At 44.5% G+C, this 22,917-nt stretch overlaps 1 protein-coding gene across 1 annotated transcript in view; it reads right to left on the bottom strand.

The window, feature by feature from the left end:
- Positions 1 to 22,917, bottom strand: part of whrnb (whirlin b) — a gene marked incomplete at both ends in the record, with an annotated part of 126,376 nt that overhangs the window by 69,469 nt on the left and 33,990 nt on the right. The window contains 2 exons of the mRNA XM_084308149.1: positions 5,534 to 5,703; positions 7,282 to 7,945. Of these exons, the coding sequence (XP_084164275.1) occupies positions 5,534 to 5,703; positions 7,282 to 7,945 (834 nt within the window). The remainder of the gene's footprint in view (positions 1 to 5,533; positions 5,704 to 7,281; positions 7,946 to 22,917) is intronic.

The raw sequence follows: 22,917 nt of genomic DNA, 5'->3' as shown, positions 1-22,917 counted from the left end.
TGTTTTTGCTTCACGTACCCTAACAGCAGCAGAGAAGGGGTACTCTCAGTTAGATAAAGAGGGTCTAGCTGTTGTTTTTGCTGTGAAGCGTTTCCATCAATACCTATACGGACGGGCATTCACTATCACAACAGACCATAAACCTCTGATGAGTCTGTTCAGTGAGACAAAATGCATCCCACCGCTGGCCTCAGCCAGGATACAGCGTTGGGCTCTCACACTCTCAGCCTACCAGTACACTATAGTGTTCAAAGCGGGCAAGGATAACGCAAATGCTGACGCACTGAGTCGACTGCCATTACCAGAGACACCCGCCACTACATACAGTATGTGCCTCCAGAGACTGTGTTTTCATTGGAGAGGCTAGCAGAGACACCTATCAAAGCGACACAGATTAAGCAGTGGACAGAGATGGACCCGGTCCTGTCTCGGGTCAAGACCTTCCTTTTGCAAGGTTGGCCCAGTGTCGTGGAGGGAGAGGAACTGAGGCCGTATGCTAAACGCAAAACAGAACTGAGCCTGCAGGACGGCTGCATCTTCTGGGGGTCAAGGGTCATCGTACCGCCCCCAGGACGGTCACAAGTTGTGGAGGAGATACATGAGACTCATCCAGGAGTCTCCCGGATGAAAAGCCTAGCGAGATCATACGTCTGGTGGCCAAGAATGGACGATGATCTGGAGAGCAAGGTAAAATCATGCACACAGTGTCAGACTAATCAGAACAATCCACCGCCTGCTCCGTTGCACCCATGGGAGTGGCCAGACCGCCCCTGGTCTAGGCTGCATGTAGACTTTGCAGGACCCTTTATGGGACAGATGTTTCTGATCATGGTAGACGCACACTCAAAATGGATAGAAGCCCATATCATGAACAATATCACAGCCCCCACAACCATAGACCAACTCAGACAAGTCTTCGCAGTCCATGGGTTGCCAGACACCCTGGTCTCGGATAATGGCCCAACATTCACCAGTGAGCTGTTCAGTGAATTTATGCACCAGAACGGCATTAATCACATTAGGACGGCTCCGTTCCACCCAGCCTCAAATGGTTTGGCTGAGCGGGTTGTTCAGACAGTGAAAGAGGGGTTAAAGAGGATGACAGGAGACTCTCTAAACACTAGACTTTCACGTTTCCTGTTTACCTATCGCCTCAAACGACAACGGGGCGCACGCCAGCAGAGATGCTGATGGGGCGTAGGCCCAAGGCGAGATTGGACTTGCTGCGTCCAGACATGAAGGCGAAAGTACGGAGGAAGCAGGAGAAGCAGAAGGAGCGTCATGATCAGCACGCAAAAGAGAGACAAATAGAACCTGAGGACAAGGTCTATGTGAGGAATTTCAGTACTATCAACAAGCAACAGTGGCTGCCTGGCGTTATTCTGAAACAGAGTGGCCCAGTTTCCTATGTCATTCAACTGACTGATGGACGTGTTTTCCGTAGACACCAGGACCATGTACGCCTACGCCACGACACAAGTTCAGAGACTGATCGCACCACGGAGAGGTGTTTGTGTCCCCAAGAAGAGTTGACACTCAGACCCCTCTCATGCTCTCAACACCAGAGCCACCCAAACCTCAGTCACCTGTGGTGTGTCCAAGGTCACCAGCGGTATTGCGCAGGTCACAGCGTGATCGCCGACCTCCCGACAGACTGAACATTTAACGAGACAGTTATGAGATTATGAGAGTAATGACTGTTGGCAGGGCCGCCTGGGAGAAATGCGAGGCCCTGTGCGAGATTTAAACACGAGCCCCCCCCCCCCCCCCCCCCCCCCCCCAAAAGGTAAAAAAAAGAAAATATATATATATATATAATATTTTTTTTTTTTCATACAGTCAACATATTCTTAAATAATAGCGCTGCCCGAGGCTAGGCATGATACAGTCAACATATAGCAAGAGAGAGAGCGAGAGAGAGCTCCCGTTCTACAGTCAATATACAGTGTACAGAGAGAGAGAGAGAGAGAGAGAGAGAGAGAGAGAGAGAGAGACACATTGGAAATAAATTGAAATGCTATTTGGCCCTAAACAGAGAGTACACAGTGGCAGAATACCTGAGCACTGTGACTGAAGATCCTTGACCTTCTCGCTGGCGGGACAAAAAGAAGCTATGGCCGGGGCCTTGTCATGGTGCAGGCCCGACTACATCTTCTGTCAAAGATGATGTCGTAGTCAGAGTGCCAGAACCCCCTGCTATTCTCACGGCTAATGTCAATGGTCGTAGCACAAGCTAACAGCTAACTCTAGGCTAACTGATAGCATCAAACTAACGTTCCCAGCCGAGCGCAGCCGGCAGCTAACGTCGTAGCTAAACAGCTAACTGGCTAACAGTTAGCTCAACCCGGCTATCGCTAACCATTAGCTAATGCAGAAGCAAGCTATGCGGCTACCACTGAAAAACTGTACAACATGAGAAAAGCAATACAGGTGCTGACACCAGGCCACACACCGTTAGCTACTAGTACTACAACAGCTAGTCGGCCAGTTTGGCTCCAGAGAGAGAGAGAGAGAGATATCCACGGCGGGAATAGAACAGAGTGCATTAAAAACTCACCAAACGTCCAAGAGGATGGAGACAACCGCGTGGAGTTGACGAAGTTCATCTGCCGAACGACCATCCTCTTCATCTTGGCATAACAATGCTGCACGCGCTGTCTCTAGGTTAGCTAACGCTAGTTAGCCTTTAGCTAAGCTAGCTACTAGCCGACATCATCATGGCTATATCCCGACTGAACCACACTTAATATTATAACGTAGCTAAAGCTAACTAGCTGTCCCTGTCTTTAGCCGGGATGGCTAGCCTGACTGAACTGTCTAACATGCAACAACTTTCATCTTCAGTCCATCTGCCGAACGATGTCCTCTTCATCTTGGCTGGCATAACCTAGGCTCCAATGCTGCATGCGCGAAATAGTCAGACGCTAGTGATGGGTCGGTCATGAGCGACTCGTTCATAAGAGCCGATTCATTGCCGTGAGCATGAGTCAAATCGTTCACGTCTGGCAATGAGTCGGTTCACGCCCCCCCCCCCCCCCCCCCCCCACACGCACCACAGACACACACAATGAACTCAACAGACGCTACCTTACCTGGCTGTAACCCCTCCCCTCATTGAAACCAATTCTGCTACCTGCAGAGCCTCAGAGCCAGGAACGTGTCTAATGTGAAATATATAAGCATATAAGCAAAACTAGATTTTAGGTCTGTGATGAAAAAGGGCCTCGCGGGAAGGGGGGCCTCGAAAAAAAAAAAAAAAAAAATTGTGCGAGGCCCCCCTTCCCGCGAGGCCCTGTGCGACCGCACTGCTCGCACACCCCCTGAGGCGGCCCTGACTGTTGGTAATATGTTTTTCAAGTGCCTTATTTGGTAAACTGTTGCTAAGTCATTTATTTGGTATATATATATTTTTGGAAAGTGTACAAGGGTAAGACACTACTGTTATTATTTTTGTATTACATGGACATTTTGGTAATGTTGAAATTTAAAGGGGGAGGGGTGTTATAATGTCAGCTTTATATATATCTAGGGTTAAAAAAACCAACCCTGAACCCTACCGTCATAGGCAACTACCGTCCTGTCTCTCTTCTCTCCTTCCTTTCTAAAACACTTGAACGTGCTGTATCCAACCAACTTACTGCTTATCTCTTACAGAATGACCTCCTAGACCCTAATCAGTCAGGCTTCAGGACTGGTCACTCCACAGAGACAGCCCTCATTGCGGTCACAGAGGCACTTCACTTAGCAAAAGCGAAAGGCCTCTCCTCTGTCCTGATTCTCCTAGATCTATCTGCAGCCTTCGACACAGTCAACCACCAGATCCTCCTTGCGGCCCTCGCAGGAATGGGAGTGGCTGGCTCTGCGCTGACATGGCTGTCATCATACCTCAATGACCGCTCCTACCAAGTGTCATGGAGAGGGACCCTGTCGGCCACCCGCCCCCTGCGGACGGGTGTCCCCCAGGGCTCGGTTTTAGGACCCCTTCTCTTCTCCCTCTACACTAAATCACTGGGTAACATTATCACGTCTCATGGCTTCTCCTACCATTGTTATGCCGACGATACTCAACTCTTCCTCTCCTTCCCTCCCTCAGATATCCACGTCTCTGAGCGGATCTCGGCCTGTCTGTCCGACATCTCAGCCTGGATGACGTCCAACCACCTCAAACTGAACCTAAGCAAAACAGAATTGCTCCACCTGCCGGCCAAATCCTCCCCCCTAACCGACCTTTCAATCACAGTCGAGAATGCAGCTGTGACTGCGTCCCCGACCGCCAAGAACCTTGGTGTTGTCCTCGACGACCAGTTGAACTTCTCTGCTCACATCGCAGCGACGACCAGAACCTGCCGATTCCTCCTGAGCAACGTCAGAAGGATCCGCCCCTTCCTGACAAAAGAAGCCACCCAACTCCTCGTCCAATCAACAGTCATCTCCCGCCTCGACTACTGCAATGCACTGCTCGCTGGCCTCCCGGCCACTGCCACTAAGCCTCTTCAACTCATTCAGAACGCAGCGGCCCGCCTGATCTCAAACCTACCGAAGTCGGCCCATGTCACCCCACTTCTTAGGGACCTGCACTGGCTCCCCATTGCTGCACGAATCCGCTTCAAGGCCCTCGACCTAGCATACCGTGCGGCAAAGGGAACCGCTCCCGCCTACCTCCGGTCAATGGTCTCTAACTACACACCCTCAAGACCCCTACGCTCTGCATCTTCTGGCCGCCTCAGACCTACTCCTATCCAAGCTCCGGGAGGGTCATCAAAGAGAAGTCGCCTATTCTCAGTCCTTGCCCCACTATGGTGGAATGAACTACCCACCCCAGTTAGGACAGCCGAATCACGTCCAATCTTTCGCCGTCGACTAAAGACGCACTTCTTCAACCATTATCTGAATAAAAAAAAATAATAAACAAAAAAAAAAAAAATCTAACCCTAACTAACCGTACTGTCATGCACTGTCCTAATAAACTAACCTACACTGTAGCACTCAACACTTTGATGAACATTGTTGCTCAGCTGATAGAGTTGTGCCCTTCCTGATGGCTTGTCGTACAGAACTTGTAAGTCGCTTTGGATAAAAGCGTCAGTTAAATGACTAAATGTAAATGTAAATGTAATATTGATGCAGTATCTATATTTCCCCACTAGAGGGAGCTATCGCTCAAGGCATATTATTTTGTGACTACAGATATAATACGTGAGGTATTCTCCGTATCCGGTGCCGGCGTTCTTACCTGTATGACTAACGTGCGCAGAGTGTAAGACGCACCTGTATTGTATTGCTCCCGTTACCCACTAAACTACTCAACCAAAGGGATCACAAGCGTGTTGTGTGGCTTACTTATTATTAGAGGTTACCACACTTCTGTAGTGTGGTAGTAAAGGGTTAACCTTCTGTAGTGTGGTAGTGAAAGGTTAACCTTCTGTAGTGTGGCAGTGAAAGGGTTAAACACTCACATCTCTGGCTGGTTAGATCTGGTACTGAAGTCTGTGGTGACAAGGCCCCTCCCCCCTCAATCCACTGGAGCCCTCACCTGTCTTGAGGCCTGTGCAGCGGGGGCCCCTGTGGGCTCCTGGGGGCTCTGCTGGCTCTTGCTGGGTCGAGGACTGCCATCCTTACTGAGGCCCCCCGCCTCGGCGATGTCCACCCCACTGTCCTCGCTCAGCGTCTGGCCGCTGTCCGACAGCTGGGACAGAGTAGCTCCTGGTACAGAACCAGAATATACTGTTACTAAGTAAATTGTATTTATTGTTTTATTTTTTTTTATTGTGGATCCCCATTAGTTTACACCAAGGTGAGACTACTCTTCCTGGGGTCCAACCATTTAGAATACAAACACAAAGAAATGTCAAATAAAAAAAATATAAAACCACAAACATTGAAGTACTCACAAGAAAACATCACAACAAACAAAACAAGTGAATCAAAGCTCACTCAACATTCACAAGTCAGATATCACAATTCTCCAACCATAGAATACATATTCCATAATAAGTCCATAAGAACAAAACAGATAAAATCGTTTATATGATTTTAACTCATAATCTAGCATAACTAGTCTCAAATCACCGATCACCGAAATTATCGGTATCGGTTTAAAAAAAGAAAAATGCTTACAAGCAAGTAAGAACAAATTCTGATTTTATTTATTGTCAAAAGTATGCATAATGTTGTGTTAATTCCATGACAAGATATATGTAATGTTAATTACCTGAAATTATTCCGTTTTTTGAGGGGGGAAACCCTGCATATATCGGTATCGGTTGATATCGGTTGATATCGGTATCGGAAATTAAGAGTTGGACAATATCGGTATCGGTAAAAAAGCCAATATCGAGCATCCCTACTCATATTAGTTGGGTACTAAACCATACACGCCTGCAGTACAGAACCAGAATATACTGTTACTAAACCAGGCATACAGCTAGCGTTGGGTACCTTTCACATTTGAATCGAGTGTTGTCTGCATCTAGCTTTGTAAAGTGTAACAACACTTGCAACCGTTTTCGGCTTGCCATTGCCCTGACTGCTTTGTTGTTGTTGAATCAAGTCAAATCCTAGATAAGCGTGTATTGTGCGTCTGAACATTGACATGACACTTCATAGGTTTCGTTTCGCGGTAAACGAAGCGTTGACGTCATCGGACTTAACCCTTTCACTGCCACACGACAGAAGGTTAAGTAGTAGTAAAGTAGTAAAGGGTAAAGGGTTAACCTTCTGTCATGTGGCAGTGAAAGGGTTAACCGGCTGTCGTGTGGCAGTGAAAGGGTTAGCCTTCTGTGTATTGTCACAGTGAAAGGGTTAACCGATTTGGTAGTGCGGTAGTGTTTTGTATTTCTAATGAAGTACTCAAAAGCCAAACTTTCCCCCACTGTACCGAAAACCCGTACCGAACTGTGACTTCAAAACCGAGGTACATACCGAAACGTGGCTTTTGTGTACCGTTACACCCCTAATGTATATGTACAACAAGTGAGGTAAAAACATTCATACACATGTAACGGTTGTCATATCGTCACCTTAAACTTCGATGCCCCGAGGGAGTTTCGAACCCGTGGTCTGCTGCGCCGCGGGTCGACAGCACAGACCGCTATACCAAGAGGTGAACTCACTGCTTTGCAACGTGTCTATGTGTCTTTTAAAGGGTGAGAGTGAGTTTAACCCACAGTACCGCTACTCGCCACAGTCACTTCACAACATCTGAAGTCCATCGTGACTGACTGCGCATCGCGGTACCATCCGTTACACACATACACAAGAAAACACACACAGACTCCTCACCTCTCTGCTGGGACTGTGTCCTGGGATCTGCGGTCAGCCTGTTCCTGTCGGCCACGGGGCTTCTCTGGCCGAGGGCAGAGGGGGAGCAGGGCCGCTCGGGGGTGCAGGGCGGAGGAGCAGGAGTGGCGAGGGAGGGACAGGGCGAGGGACATGGCGAGGGGAGGGGGGACGGATGCGGGGACAGCATGGGAGACGGGGCTTTGGAGGAGGCGGAGGACGCGGACCTGGCTAAGACGGAGGACTTCTCGCGGGAACTGGACCTGGAGGGAGGCCTCACAGACGCCTCCTGCCTCAGAGGGCCAGAGGGCTCTCTGTGGTGGAGGAACCCCGGGCAGGTGTGGTGGCCCGAGTCGGGGCGGCTAGGGTGGATGGTGGGATGGCGATGGGGATGGTGGTGCGGGTGGTGAGGGTGGTCGGGGGAGGAGGAGAACTGCAGGTGGCAGGTGTGATGGAGGGAGTTGAGGGAGGTGTGGTGCCCCGCGCCGGTGCAGGTGTGGCGGCCGGGGGCCGGGGAGGGGTTGTGGCCGGCGGGGGGGAGGGCCTCCTGGTGGAGCCTGGTGGGGCCGGTGAAGAGCAGCCTGGAGGAGGGCCGTCTGGTCGGCTCTCTCTCCCTGGAGAGTCTGCCGTGGCCCTGGGGAGGCTCGCCGGAACGCTGCACTTCATCCTGCATATATAATGAGGGTCATCTTGCGTTAGCATTTGAACCCTTTCACTGCCACACTACAGAAGGTTAACCATTCACTACCACACACTACAGACGGTTAACCTTTCACTACCACACTACAGAAGGTTAACCTTTCACTACCACACTACAGACGGTTAACCTTTCACTACCACACTACAGAAGGTTAACCCTTTCACTACCACACTACAGAAGGTTAACCTTTCACTACCACACTACAGACGGTTAACCTTTCACTACCACACTACAGAAGGTTAACCCTTTCACTACCACACTACAGAAGGTTAACCTTTCACTACCACACACTACAGACGGTTAACCTTTCACTACCACACTACAGAAGGTTAACCTTTCACTACCACACTACAGACGGTTAACCTTTCACTACCACACTACAGAAGGTTAACCCTTTCACTACCACACTACAGAAGGTTAACCTTTCACTACCACACTACAGAAGGTTAACCTTTCACTACCACACTACAGACGGTTAACCTTTCACTACCACACTACAGAAGGTTAACCTTTCACTACCACACTACAGAAGGTTAACCTTTCACTACCACACTACAGACGGTTAACCTTTCACTACCACACTACAGATGGTTAACCTTTCACTACCACACTACAGAAGGTTAACCTTTCACTACCACACTACAGAAGGTTAACCTTTCACTACTACACTACAGAAGGTTAACCTTTCACTACCACACTACAGAAGGTTAACCCTTTCACTACCACACTACAGACTGTTAACCTTTCACTACCACACTACAGAAGGTTAACCCTTTCACTACCACACTACAGACGGTTAACCTTTCACTACCACACTACAGAAGGTTAACCTTTCACTACCACACTACAGAAGGTTAACCCTTTCACTACCACACTACAGACTGTTAACCTTTCACTACCACACTACAGCAGGTTAACCCTTTCAATACCACACTACAGACGGTTAACCTTTCACTACCACACTACAGAAGGTTAACCCTTTCACTACCACACTACAGAAGGTTAACCCTTTCACTACCACACTACAGAAGGTTAGTCTTTCACTACCACACTACAGAAGGTTAACCCTTTCACTACCACACTACAGAAGGTTAACCCTTTCACTACCACACTACAGACGGTTAACCTTTCACTACCACATTACAGAAGGTTAACCTTTCACTACCACAATACAGACGGTTAAACCTTTCACTACCACACTACAGAAGGTTAACATTTCACTACCACACTACAGAAGGTTAACATTTCACTACCACAATACAGAAGGTTAACCTTTCACTACCACACTACAGAAGGTTAACCCTTTCACTACCACACTACAGAAGGTTAACCCTTTCACTACCACACTACAGAAGGTTAATCTTTCACTACCACACTACAGAAGGTTAACCCTTTCACTACCACACTACAGAAGGTTAACCCTTTCACTACCACACTACAGACGGTTAACCTTTCACTACCACACTACAGAAGGTTAACCTTTCACTACCACACTACAGAAGGTTAACCTTTCACTACCACACTACAGAAGGTTTCACTACCACACTACAGAAGGTTAACCCTTCACTACCACATTACAGAAGATTAACCCTTTCAGTACCACACTACAGAAGGTTAAACCTTTCACTACCACACTACATAAGTTTAACCCTTTCACTACCACACTACAGAAGGTTAACCTTTCACTACCACACTCCAGAAGGTTAACCCTTCACTACCACACTACAGAAGGTTAACCCTTTCACTACCACACTACAGAAGGTTAAACCTTTCACTACCACACTACAGAAGGTTAACCCTTTCACTACCACACTACAGAAGGTTAACCTTTCACTACCACGCTACAGAAGGTTAACCTTTCACTACCACGCTACAGAAGGTTAACCTTTCACTACCACACTACAGACGGTTAACCTTTCACTACCGCACTACAGAAGGTTAACCTTTCACTGCCACACTACAGAAGGTTAACCCTTTCACTACCACACTACAGAAGGTTAACCTTTCACTACCACACTACAGAAGGTTAACCTTTCACTACCACACTACAGAAGGTTAAACTTTCACTACCACACTACAGAAGGTTAACCTTTCACTACCACACTACAGAAGGTTAACCTTTCACTACCACACTACAGAAGGTTAATCTTTCACTACCACACTACAGAAGGTTAACCCTTTCACTACCACACTACAGAAGGTTAATCTTTCACTACCACACTACAGAAGGTTAACCTTTCACTACCACACTACAGACGGTTAACCTTTCACTACCACACTACAGAAGGTTAAACCTTTCACTACAACACTACAGACGGTTAACCTTTCACTACCACACTACAGAAGGTTAAACCTTTCACTACCACACTACAGAAGGTTAAACCTTTCACTACAACACTACAGACGGTTAACCTTCTGTATTGTCGCAGTGAAAGGGTTATTCATCGTCTTTGGTGATCGTACGAGCGTGTCTGCAGTCTGCACAAGACCGGGTTACTTCAGTCTTTGCACTCTGTGCCTCTTTTCAGCATCAGGGATTATGTCTGTGAATGAATAAATTAATGATTTTTATTTCTGTCTCCTTTTACAAAGCAATGTACAGTAGTAGAACATTTATAAAAAATTAAGAAAATTACCGAAAAGGTGTAGGCTGAAGCTGAGGCTTATAATTGCCTACCCTTTTTACATTTCATTATTATTTTAAAAAGAAATCCATAATTCAGTACATAATTTAGCAAAAACAAAAGGTTAGAAAAGTTTCATAGTTTTATATACAAAACGTATACACATTTATTTATTTGTTTTTTTATATATATTTTTTTTCTTCACGATTTTAATACAGTTAACTTATGTTATAATACAAATATAATTAGGATAATAATAAGGTTTTATATTTATGTATCACCTTATATTTGAATAATTTCTTGAATGTATGTATCGAACTACACATTTTTACTTGGTTGTTACAGTTATTCCATAGTTCTATAGTTTACCCCTTTAACAGATATACATTGACTTTTTATATATGTCCTATGTTGAATTCTGCTCATTATTCATTGCATGCATCTCATCCTACTCAGCACAGGTACGTCTGGTACACTGGACCCACTACACCTGCAACCATACACTGTAAACCCAAATAAGTTTCCAGAACTTTAAAAAATTGAGGCCATACCATGCCTCAATTTTTTTAAGTTGATAAACTCAAATGTTTTCAGTTGGCTAAGACTTACAATTCTCAGTTAAGGCAACTCAAATATGGTCTGTTACTGTGACTTAAGGTTCTCAGTTAAGTCAAATCAAATATGGTCAGTTACTCTGACTTACAGTTCTCAAGTGGAGTCAACTCAAATATGTTCAGTTACTGTGACTTACAGTTCTCAGTTAAGGCAATTCAAATATATTCAGTTACTGTGACTTAAGGTTCTCAAGTGGTGTCAACTCAAATATGTTCAGTTACTGTGACTTACAGTTCTCAGTTAAGGCAGTTCAAATATGTTCAGTTACTGTGACTTAAGGTTCTAAAGTGGTGTCAACTCAAATATGTTCAGTTACTGTGACTTACAGTTCTCAGTTAAGGCAGTTCAAATATGTTCAGTTACTGTGACTTAAGGTTCTCAAGTGGTGTCAACTCAAATATGTTCAGTTACTGTGACTTACAGATCTCAGTTAAGGCAGTTCAAATATGTTCAGTTACTGTGACTTAAGGTTCTCAAGTGGAGGCAACTCAAATATGTTCAGTTACTGTGACTTAAGGTTCAACCTTAAATCCATGTGATTAAGTTAACAGAACTCAACGACATTGAGGCCATCCCATGCCTCATTTCTTTTAAGTTAATCAACTAAAAATTTTAAGTTAATCAACTCAAATATTTGCAGTTACTATAACTTAAGGTTCAGTTTTAAAATCCATGTGAAAAAGTTAACAGAAAAATAACTACACAAGCACATTATATCAACTTCAAACAACTCTTTTATTTTTTTCTATTCAAAGAGTATAAAAGAGTATACATATATAATCTGTATGTTAGCAATGTACAATAACACTGTAAACACCGTACACTGTTTTTGGACTATATATGTTAACAATACCGACCAGGTATTAGTGCCTTGCAAAGTGCAGATATGAAGTTTTCCCCTTTTTTTGTATGCATTTAGGAGGTTTTGTTCTTCATCGAAACTATTTATCTTACAAAAACATTGTGTTACAACTTCAAACTCTTTATATTTATTTCTATTCAAAGAGTATACATCTATTTATCTTACAAAAACATTGTGTTGCCCTCTCCAACATAATGGCAATGTTAAAATTGAAAATATATATATATAGAAAATATATATAGAAAATAAATACATGCATGTTATAACATGTACATACAATGTAATGTATATTACACATTTAATCCCTCTGGTCACAATAGTGTAATAATGTTTGTTATAAGGCTCTGAAAATGTTACTGAATGATGTATCAATGTATTTCCAGCAAATATTGAAATAATAAAGGGTCTCAAAACTCTCAATATGTGCAGTGCACATGACCAGAGCCGTTTACATCCTGGCTGAATTACTCAAATTTGTATAGTGTGGTCATAGAATGAGCAAACATGTTGACGGCAACTATTGTGACCGTTGGGATAACACAGTGTATCTATGTACAGTACAGAATAAAATGTATAGATTATCTGAAAATTGTCAATCCGCTTGGCACATGTAAAATTCACAAACGTTGTGCTGTATATTGGGTCCTGCCAATGTGGAACCAAAATACCAATCCACATTACATGCTATACAGCTGGCAATACTGTTAATAGTGCACATACCTACATATGGAAATGCAGCTGCATGTATTTGCTCCATGATATATCATGGAACAAGATGGTGTTTTCATTGAAAGAGTTAGTCAGAATGTCAGAGGCACCATCCGTCATTTAGAGCAGGCTATGTTTGCAGAATGATAACTAGAACACTACAGTACTCTGTACTAAGAACACTATACAGTACACTAACTATACTGCCCTGTCAAGGCAGACCGCAGTAACTTCCAAACAGTGAAACTGAGAAAAATGGCTTTAACGTTTTTTGACTTGCCATCCAAAATGTGTTATAGGTAGATAGATGATAGTACCCAGATTTAACATGTATTAATGAAGTTATCTTTAGGCATACAAAAATATGACGTAGTTATTTTAATTAACCCCAAAAAAGCAGATACTGCACTCTGCTGCACGATTTCCTTAAATAATTATACAGGTAATGTACAGGCAAAGTGCAGTAACTTCAAATGCAATGTTGTTTTCCCTCCAGCTTTCATAACTTCACCTAGCCATTTTATTTGGATCATCATCATTCCAATATATTCAGGTATTAAATTTCATTTTCAAAATGGCTAGGTTAAGTTATGAAAGCTGGAGGGAAAACAACATTGTATTTGAAGTTACTGCACTTTGCCTGTACATTACCTGTATAATTATTTAAGGAAATTGTGCAGCAGAGTGCAATATCTGCTTTTTTGGTGTTAATTAAAATAATTATGTCATATTTTTGTATGCCTAAAGATTACTTCATTAATACATGTTAAATCTGGGTACTATCATCTATTTACCTATAACACATTTTGGATGGCAAGTCAAAACACTTTAAAGGCATTTTTCACTGTTTGGAAGTTACTGCGGTCTGCCTGGGTTTTGAGTGTGATTTTGTAGTTACTGCAGTTTTTAAAACCCCATATCTCCAAAACTGAGCGACATTAACATCTGAAACTTGGTCACAAGATAAAACATTTATTGACAAGGTCAATTTCACTCATAACTAAATTTTTACTTTTTTCAAGTTACTGCGGTTAGCCCTTGACAGGGCAGTATACTACTGCCTACAAGGTCTCAAGGATACAGTCCCACTCTCAGCATACAAGATCGATGGTCTGCTGCTGCTGACTCCCAAGCGATTCATTCAAGTGAAACGGAACTGAGTCCAGCTAATGGTGAATAGTTATTTCATTAATCAATTATTGTGTCTTTATTCACTCTAGTTGTGTAATTGACCAGTTCATATTCTGTATAAGTTCATATTCTGTATATGTTAATAATAACGCTTCTGTGTTGCGTTTATGGCTCCTGGTATATCGCCTTGTACTCTGTACTGAGAACACTAACTCTACCACTGCCTACAAGCAATGGAAGCAGTCAGAGCAGAGTGGCATTTATGCCCATTGCCTCCTATTGTTCCTCGAGAAACAAACGTTTGGGACTTGGATGTTGCCTTTGAGATTCTGATAAACTCTTTCAACTCTAAAACTTACTTGGATGAAATTACAATAATGCCAGCTATAGACGGTTAAGAAAATTCGAACTGTAAAACTCCCAAATGTAAACATATTACATAAAAAATAAAGAACAAGGTACATTGAGTAGTTTGGACCTATTGGCTGAACATCTGCAAAGTAGTACAGCAACTTTTGAAGGTATTATTTTGACATGACAAGACATTTCAGATGAGTTTCTATAGACACACTTTTGAGGTGTTGGTAAGTGCTTTGGGGTAGTGCATAGATTAGTCCAAACATTACAGGAAGGAATCACCAAATCTGGGGAAGCTGATCATGATATGACTTTCAATGACAATAGAGATTGTCACAGGCTGGTAGTGAACTGGACTTGTGTCATGATCACTGATTACAGTAAGGAATAGAAACTCATCTGAAAGAAGGATGTGGGGTGAGGTATTAATTTCCTTGTCATGTCAAAATAATACCTTCAAAAGTTTAATGCAAGAACGGTCAGGTGACGTAGCGGAGATTGCGTTCGTCACCAACGCTGGAGACACTGGATTCGCGTGTTCGAATCCAACTCCCTGCGTTGTCACCAGCTTGGCTGGCCGTTCACACTAATACAATTCGGCAGTATTAGGGGTGGGGAAGCTCTACAGGTCAGGTCTCGGCGCTTGCTAAGCGGGGCAGGACTTGGTGGAGATAGCGTGCCCTCCCACGCGTTACACTTCACCAATGAGAGCCCTCGCTGCCAAGTGAAAAGACGTCACTGGCTGTCGGCACATGTCTCGGGGGAAGCGTGCGATCGACTCGGGACGCCCTTATACCGACTCGTAGGAGAACATGCATACAGCACCAGGTAGGGGAGGGGGGGGGGGGGGGGGGGGGAATTGGCACAACGACTAATTGGGATGGGGAGAAAATCCATTGAAAAATCAGAAGAAAAAAAAATGATTGCATCATCAAGTCATTCTTGAGAGTCTGCAATGTGGGCAACAGTTTACCAGCTTCTAGACCTAGTAAAATCTTCTGAATGAATTCAAAAGTGTTGGTAAGTCCCTTGGGGTAGCTGAGGTGTAGTGCATAGATTAGTCCAAACATTACCAGGAAGGAATCACCAATCAGAGATTGTCACAGGCTGGTAGTGAACTGGACTTGTGTCATGGTCACTGATGACAGTAAGGAGGGCCACTGCAACACCCTGAAGCTCTGGCTCATCAGGCGTGTCCTGAAGGAATGAAAGAGACATAATAATCACAAATAAATCCATGGTTTCTACAAAGTGCAGCACAAAGCTAAGTACCGTAATTCCTCTAATAGTAACCGGTATTCAAATACAAGCCGGGTCTCTATTAATGGCCGGGTGCGCTCTTGAGCTAAGCAATTATAAGCCGGCCTCCTAATACAAGCCGGGTTACTAATATACTGAGCTGCATACTGAGCTAGTTACTTGATTTCACTTTGAAAACGTTGAAATGACCAGTGACCACCTGTAATTGCACTGTTTACTATTTCATACAGTACTTGGTTTCAATAAATGAACCCAGTACATTTTACTGGGTTCAAACTGACACAAAATGTTGCTTTATTCATTATGATCTGTTTGAAAATTAGAAATATAGGCCTCTCTCTTATACATGCCTCCTCCTAATACAAGCCTGGTACCCGCTACAGTTGAAACAAATACAAGCCGGGGTTACTATTAGAGGAATTACGGTATATGGAGTTGTGTTTGTAAGTTGTTTATATTTTAGTTAGAAATTTTTTTTTGGTGAGAAGGTTATTTTTATTTAACCAGGTTAGTCCCGTCGAGATCAAATATCTCTTTCACAAGGGAGACCTGGAAGGAAGGAAGACTGATACTTAGCATTTTGATTAACTGTTCACTTAATATACAGTTGTACTGTAAATTATTTTCACTCGGACTCACTGTGCAGGTTTTGAAAAATCCAGAGACTTCCTCATGCAGATACACAGGCAGGGCATGGAGAACAGTGGTACGCCTGGTGTGAACATCATGGATTTCCTATTAAGATGTAAGATTAAGAAGAAAAAAAGAATTGTATTATATGGAAATGTTTACTGAACAAAGCGGATTTTAAACAGTCCAATCAGATATGTCCACAAATAACATGTTCACATCTTTAATGCAATCAGAAAAATGGCAAACACAATGGTGGACTAATTGTAAAATTCAAAAGCTCATTTGAATCATTGAACCTGTTCAATGTTACAGAGGTTCGACCTATGACATGTCATGTATAATAATCTATTCACCTGTTCATCGTGGATTTTTTTAAATGTGAGCCAAAGCATCTGCCGTGTTCCCAGTTTTGGACGCCTTCTGTCTGAATAACGTCATCAGTCGAGGAAGATGGCGGTCAAGCTCAGCGTAGAATGTGTTGGGCAGGTTCTGGTTGGCAATCAGCTGGAACTCTGCATACACCTATATTTAAAAACAGCAGGACAATATAGTATATCAACATCAATTAGTCACTTCAACTTGGTGGATCTCTTACTTTGTTTGGTTTGGGCTTCAGAGCATGACGGCGGGATTTCTGGTCAACCATGTCATTACATGCTTTGCGGAATCGGTCGCTGATGACTAGCTCGCGGGGGCGCACAGAACACACACGCAGATGCGCCGCTAGCAGTGGCGGACTGGCCATCGGGACGTTCGGGACGAATCCCGATGGGCCGGGACCAAAGTGGGCTGGTCCAAAAAAAAAAAAAAAAAAAAAAAAATTATACTTTTTTTTTTTTTTTTTTTTTTTTACTTTTTAATTTTTTTTTGTCAGTGTGTGGGCCAGTGTGTGGGCCACTAATGTGGGCCGATGTGTGGGCCAGTGTGTGGGCCAGTGTGTGGGCCAGTGTGTGAGTCGGTGTGTGGGCCACTAATGTGGGCCAGTGTGTGGGCCGGTGTGTGGGCCAGTGTGTGAGTCGGTGTGTGGGCCACTAATGTGGGCCAGTGTGTGGGCCGGTGTGTGGGCCAGTATGTGGGCTGGTGTGTGGGCCGGTGTGTGGGCCGGTGTGTGGGCCAGTGTGTGAGTCGGTGTGTGGGCCACTAATGTGGGCCAGTGTGTGGGCCGGTGTGTGGGCCAGTATGTGGGCCGGTGTGTGGGCCGGTGTGTGGGCCAGTATGTGGGCCAGTCTGTGGGCCGGTGTGTGGGCCAGTGTGTGAGTCGGTGTGTGGGCCACTAATGTGGGCCAGTGTGTGGGCCGGTGTGTGGGCCAGTGTGTGAGTCGGTGTGTGGGCCACTAATGTGGGCCAGTGTGTGGGCCGGTGTGTGGGCCAGTATGTGGGCCGGTGTGTGGGCCGGTGTGTGGGCCGGTGTGTGGGCCAGTGTGTGAGTCGGTGTGTGGGCCACTAATGTGGGCCAGTGTGTGGGCCGGTGTGTGGGCCAGTATGTGGGCCGGTGTGTGGGCCGGTGTGTGGGCCAGTATGTGGGCCAGTCTGTGGGCCGGTGTGTGGGCCAGTGTGTGAGTCGGTGTGTGGGCCACTAATGTGGGCCAGTGTGTGGGCCGGTGTGTGGGCCAGTATGTGGGCCGGTGTGTGGGCCGGTGTGTGGGCCAGTATGTGGGCCAGTGTGTGGGCCGGTGTGTGGGCCAGTGTGTGGGCCAGTGTGTGGGCCACTAATGTGGGCCGGTGTGTGGGCCGGTGTAGTGTGTGGGCCGGTGTAGTGTGTGGGCCAGTGTGTGGGCCATATGTGGGCCGGTGTGTGGGCCATTATGTGGGCCGGTGTGTGGGCCGGTGTGTGGGCCGGCAATAAAACAATAAACAAGTTGCATAAACTAAATCAGATTAAAAATGATCACAGTTCTGGTTTGCCTTAAGATGCAGTTTAAGATGGGTCTTGAACATGGAGTATGTAGGGCACTCTCTAATCACAACTGGCAGGCTATTCCAGTAGTTACCACTTTTAACAGAGAACACAGTTTTTGCAATGGTAGTATACCGAAAAGGCACCTTACAGTCCCCTCTACTGATGGCCCTGGTGGTAATGCCAGTGTCTGCTTTCTGTTGGATGAACTCATTCAATGGGGGAGGGGCAAGTCCATGCAGAACCTTGTACATGAAGCAAGTATATTTGAAAACTTGGAAATTCTCGAAACTTAGCATGTTATGTTTTTCTAAAACATTACAGTGATGAAATGAAATTGGTTTCCTATCAAATACTTTTATGGCTTTTTTGTAGAGTAATTATATTGGTGTAAGAGTAGTGACATATAAAAGAGACCAGTTGATAAAACAGTAGGCCTACTCGATGTGTGATAAAATCATTGAATGCAGAAACATCCTTGCAGCATTAACTGGCAGGCAGGGCATGATCTGCCTGAAGTTTTCGATGTTAAACTTGACTGTTTGTCACTTTCTTCACATGACTTTTTGAAGGTCAATGTAGAGTCCAATGTGACCCCAAGATACTTGAATTAATGTACAATGTCCAGCTCCGCCTCTCCCAGAAACACATTAGAGTGAGTGACCTCTACTGGTGACTTTGTGAACATCATACACACTGTTTTCTTGGTGTTAAGTGAAAGACATGCTTTTGTTAGCCAGTCTTGAATGAGACATGAGACATCAGTGAATGAGATTCACGTTTCCTCCCAACCGCGAGTAGGCCTAGAAGCGCAGAAATGGAGAATGCAAAAAAAGAAAGGGTGGAGCTGAAAAAGCTAGAATTAAAAAACTAAATTCCTGATTCCTTACAGCACGTGGACGTAAATAGTTGTGACTCGTGACGTTTTTTCTCTGACTAAAAGTTTAGTTAGCAATGTTAGGACTAGTGCCCACCACAGCATCAGAAGCTAAAGTGCTAACCTAGAGAGCCAATCAGAACCTAGGACGGGCTGCAAATTAATCGGCTACTAATATTATAATAGTAAATACTAAAATAAAATACTATTATGTTCCCTTCCAAATTTTCATGTTGATATTATTATTGGTAATCTAATTGATTGAATTGATTAGTTGCCATTTTACATGCTTAAATAAGATGTACCTTAGAATTCCCAACTGTTAGCCATGTTCTCGATCTGTATATGATTAGTCTCATCTACATGTTTGTAAATAACCACAGCTAACTAGCTTAAGCTAACAACTAGGTCAACTACTACCCCGTAGTTAAACATATGTGATTGCATATAACAGCTAACTGCTACAGCTAAGTTGGTAGTTAGCCTATTCCATTAATGTTGAATGTATTTATGAAGGTTGTTGATGGTGGTTGGCGCTGATTAGCAGACATGATTCCGTCAGTCTGCCACAGGGCAGCTGTGTTTGCTGATGCTGCTCACGACCACCAGTAGCGTATGACTGTGTGAGTGTGAATGCTTGATGGTTTCTGTGAAGCGCTTTGTGGAACAATGCTGATATACAGTTAAGAATGAGTAATTCGCTTTTGGTTTTTAAGAAAAATTTGTAAAGCTATTTTTGAAAACTACAGGGGTGAATAATACTGTTTTCTTTTGCTATTTTCTTTTAGAATACTGTTTTGGAGTCTTAATTTTTTTAATTTCTTTTTTTTTATCCACTTTTTCTCCCATTTTCTACATTTTCTCCCATCCCAATTTCGTATCATCCAATTCAACCCTCCCCTGTCACGAACGCTGTTTCTTGCCTCCCACAAGCCGGCTGCAATGTGGACTAAGTCATACATAGCACAAGTCCCCTCCGGTACTTGAGGTAACAGCAGTCGCATCTTTTCACCTGCGCAGCTCGATCTCTCAGTGGCGAGGAGTAACGCGTGGGAGGCTCACGCTGCCCCCGACACTTCCTGATTCTACTGTGCAGGCACACCAACCGACCTGTAGGAGTCGCTGTCCACAACGCCCAATCCCCACCCATCAGTTTCCCACCCCCTAATACGGCCAATGTGTATTAGTATGAACGACCAGCTAAACTGAAAGCAATGTGGAGCGCTGGGCTCGAACAGGCGAGCCCAGCGTCTCCAGTATTTGTGGCGAGCGCCTTGCCCACTACGCCACGTAGCCGCCAATTTTTTAAATTTTTGTTAAGAATATAGGACAGGCATATATAAGCATTATGCTTCAGTCTGTACCTTTTCAGTCACTGTAAAATCAAATATTGTTAAATGATGGGGTATATTGTATTGTGTGAGATGATGACTGAATAAACTACTACTACTACTACTACTACTACTACTACTTTGGGTGTTTTCAAAAGGCTGAAAAACGCTGTATGAATTCAAGCCATTATTATTGATTGCTGATGTTCTTCTTATGCAGTTGACTCAGCGCGCCCAATCCAGCACAGCTGACCCTGAGGGGAGAGAGAGCGCCCAGTCCAGCACAGCTGACCCTGAGGGGAGAGAGAGAGCCCAGTCCAGACAGACAGACAGACAGACAGACAGAGAGAGAGACAGAGAGAGAGAGACACAGAGAGAGAGACACACAGAGAGAGGGAGAGACAGAGAGAGAGACACACACACACAGAGAGACAGAGAGAGAGAGAGAGAGAGAGAGAGAGAGAGAGAGAGAGAGAGAGAGAGAGAGAGAGAGAGAGAGAGAGAGAGAGAGAGAGAGAGAGAGAGAGAGAAAGAAAAGGCTCTTGGAATGGGTGTCTGGGAGGAAGTGGGGGGTCTTTCAATGTTGATTAAACGGCAAGCAACTAATGTCATGAGTGCCAAATTAAAGGACAATAAATCCAATCTAACTGAAATTGTGTAGCACAGACCTTTCTATTAGGGATGCTCGATATTGGCTTTTTTACCGATACCGATATACCGATATTGTCCAACTCTTAATTTCCGATACCGATATCAACCGATACCGATATATGCAGGGTTTCCCGCCCCAAGAAATGGAATAATTTCAGGTAATTAACATTACATATCTCTTGTTGTGGAATTAACACAACATTATGCATACTTTTGACAATAAATAAAATCAGAATTGGTTCTTACTTGCTTGCCTGGGTAAATAAAGGTTATAGAAATGTAAATAAAATATTATTTCTTTAAAACCGATACCGATATTTTTCGATATCACATTTTAATGCCGATATCGGCCGATAATATCGGTAGGCCGATAATATCGGACATCCCTACTTTCTATGGATCAAAACCTCAATATTATTATGGTGTAGTTAATACTTCATGTATCCTTAATCCCTAGGCTAATGAGGCACTAAGATGTTAGTAAAAAAAAAACATATGCCAATGACGGGAAGTAACGGTATATGTATGTGTGTGTGTGCACTGTGCATGAGTGCACATCTAGGGGCGGTGTGTAGATTTGGTCTCCCTGATGTTGACTCCTTAGCCACAGCCTTGGGTTGTTTAATACTGGACAAGTGTTTCATAACGCCTGTTGTGTGGGCCGGTTTCGGGGCCGGTGCGTGGGCCGGTGCGTGGGCCGGTGCGTGGGCCGGTGTGTGGGCTGGTGCGTCTGAATGTCCCGGGCTGAATTTGTGTCCCAGTCCGCCACTGGCCGCTAGAGTATATAAACCAGGCTTAAGAATCACAAGTTTCACTTTAAAACACACAGAATGTGCCAAATGTTAACACAGGAAAGAGAGCTGATCTATATTACCTCAGACTCCATTTTGAGAGCAGGCCAGAGGTCCATGAGCTATTTCACTGGTGGGCTGGACTTCACTATGGTCTGTCGGCGCAGGGCAAATGTGGTCTGCATCAGCTTTCTAATGAGGGGCAGGTTCTTCTCAGTCTTCTTGACTTCTTCAGCAATTGTCTGCCTCAACTGCTCAAGCCTCAAGGAATCCTCTCCTTGGGGATAGTTGGGTAGGAAGTTTACTTCTGCTCGCTTGGGTCTTTTAATGTTGGAATGTGAAGGTTCGCCATCAGGATTGCTTCTACCTCTTTTTCCAGCATTTACAGTGACCTCCTCACATCCTGCCCGTCTCAGCTTGTTCCTGAAATTGCCCATCTTGAATTTGATGCTGTTCTTCCATCCATTGCAGCCGGTCTCAGATCCTGCTTCCTTCAAGCAGGGATGTTTGGCGACAAGAGCCGCAGAAGCCACTGCTATCTCTTTATCACTTGGATAAGCCTTGAAAGCATACATTGTAGATGCAAGCTTTTCTAAGATGTCGTGCTTTAGGTCTCTTGTCAACTTAAGGTGTCTCTTGTTCTTCTCAAATTCGTTGTTTCCGTCTCTAAGTTTCAGCTCAACATCGAATGCAAATGTAGGAACTGGAAAAGGACCTGGAGGCCATCTGCTTAGACGTTCTGGAGATGACCTATCTGAAAGTATATCAACGTTCTGGAGATGACATATCTGAAAGTATATCAGTAGATGCGAGAGAGCTGGAGTCGAGCGAAAGTGAAATGTGCACAACAGCTTTTTGTGGCAATTCCGTAATGTCATCAAGGGAAGTAAGTTTCCCATCAAAGTCTGGATCTTCATACAGCAAACTGAAGTCAAGGTCTATTTCCAACTGTTCTTTTATAATCTTGATCAGTGCATCAACAGAGGCGGGTCGTGAACTGAGTTTTAATTTTCTAGCCCGGTCTGTCTCAACAACACGAAGGATCATGGGTTGTGGGGAGGCAGCTGCCATTGTGCTATGGAAACTTGAATGAATCGCTTGGGAGTCAGCAGCAGCAGCAGCAGACCATCGATCTTGTATGCTGAGAGTAGGACTGTATCGTTGTGACCAGACTGCAGGTAGATGGACAGTGGACAGATGTG

The sequence above is a fragment of the Notolepis coatsorum genome (genome assembly GCF_963971535.1).
Source record: "Notolepis coatsorum genome assembly, chromosome: 2".
Classification (NCBI taxonomy): domain Eukaryota; kingdom Metazoa; phylum Chordata; class Actinopteri; order Aulopiformes; family Paralepididae; genus Notolepis; species Notolepis coatsorum.
This window is presented reverse-complemented; position numbering and strand designations above follow the sequence as displayed.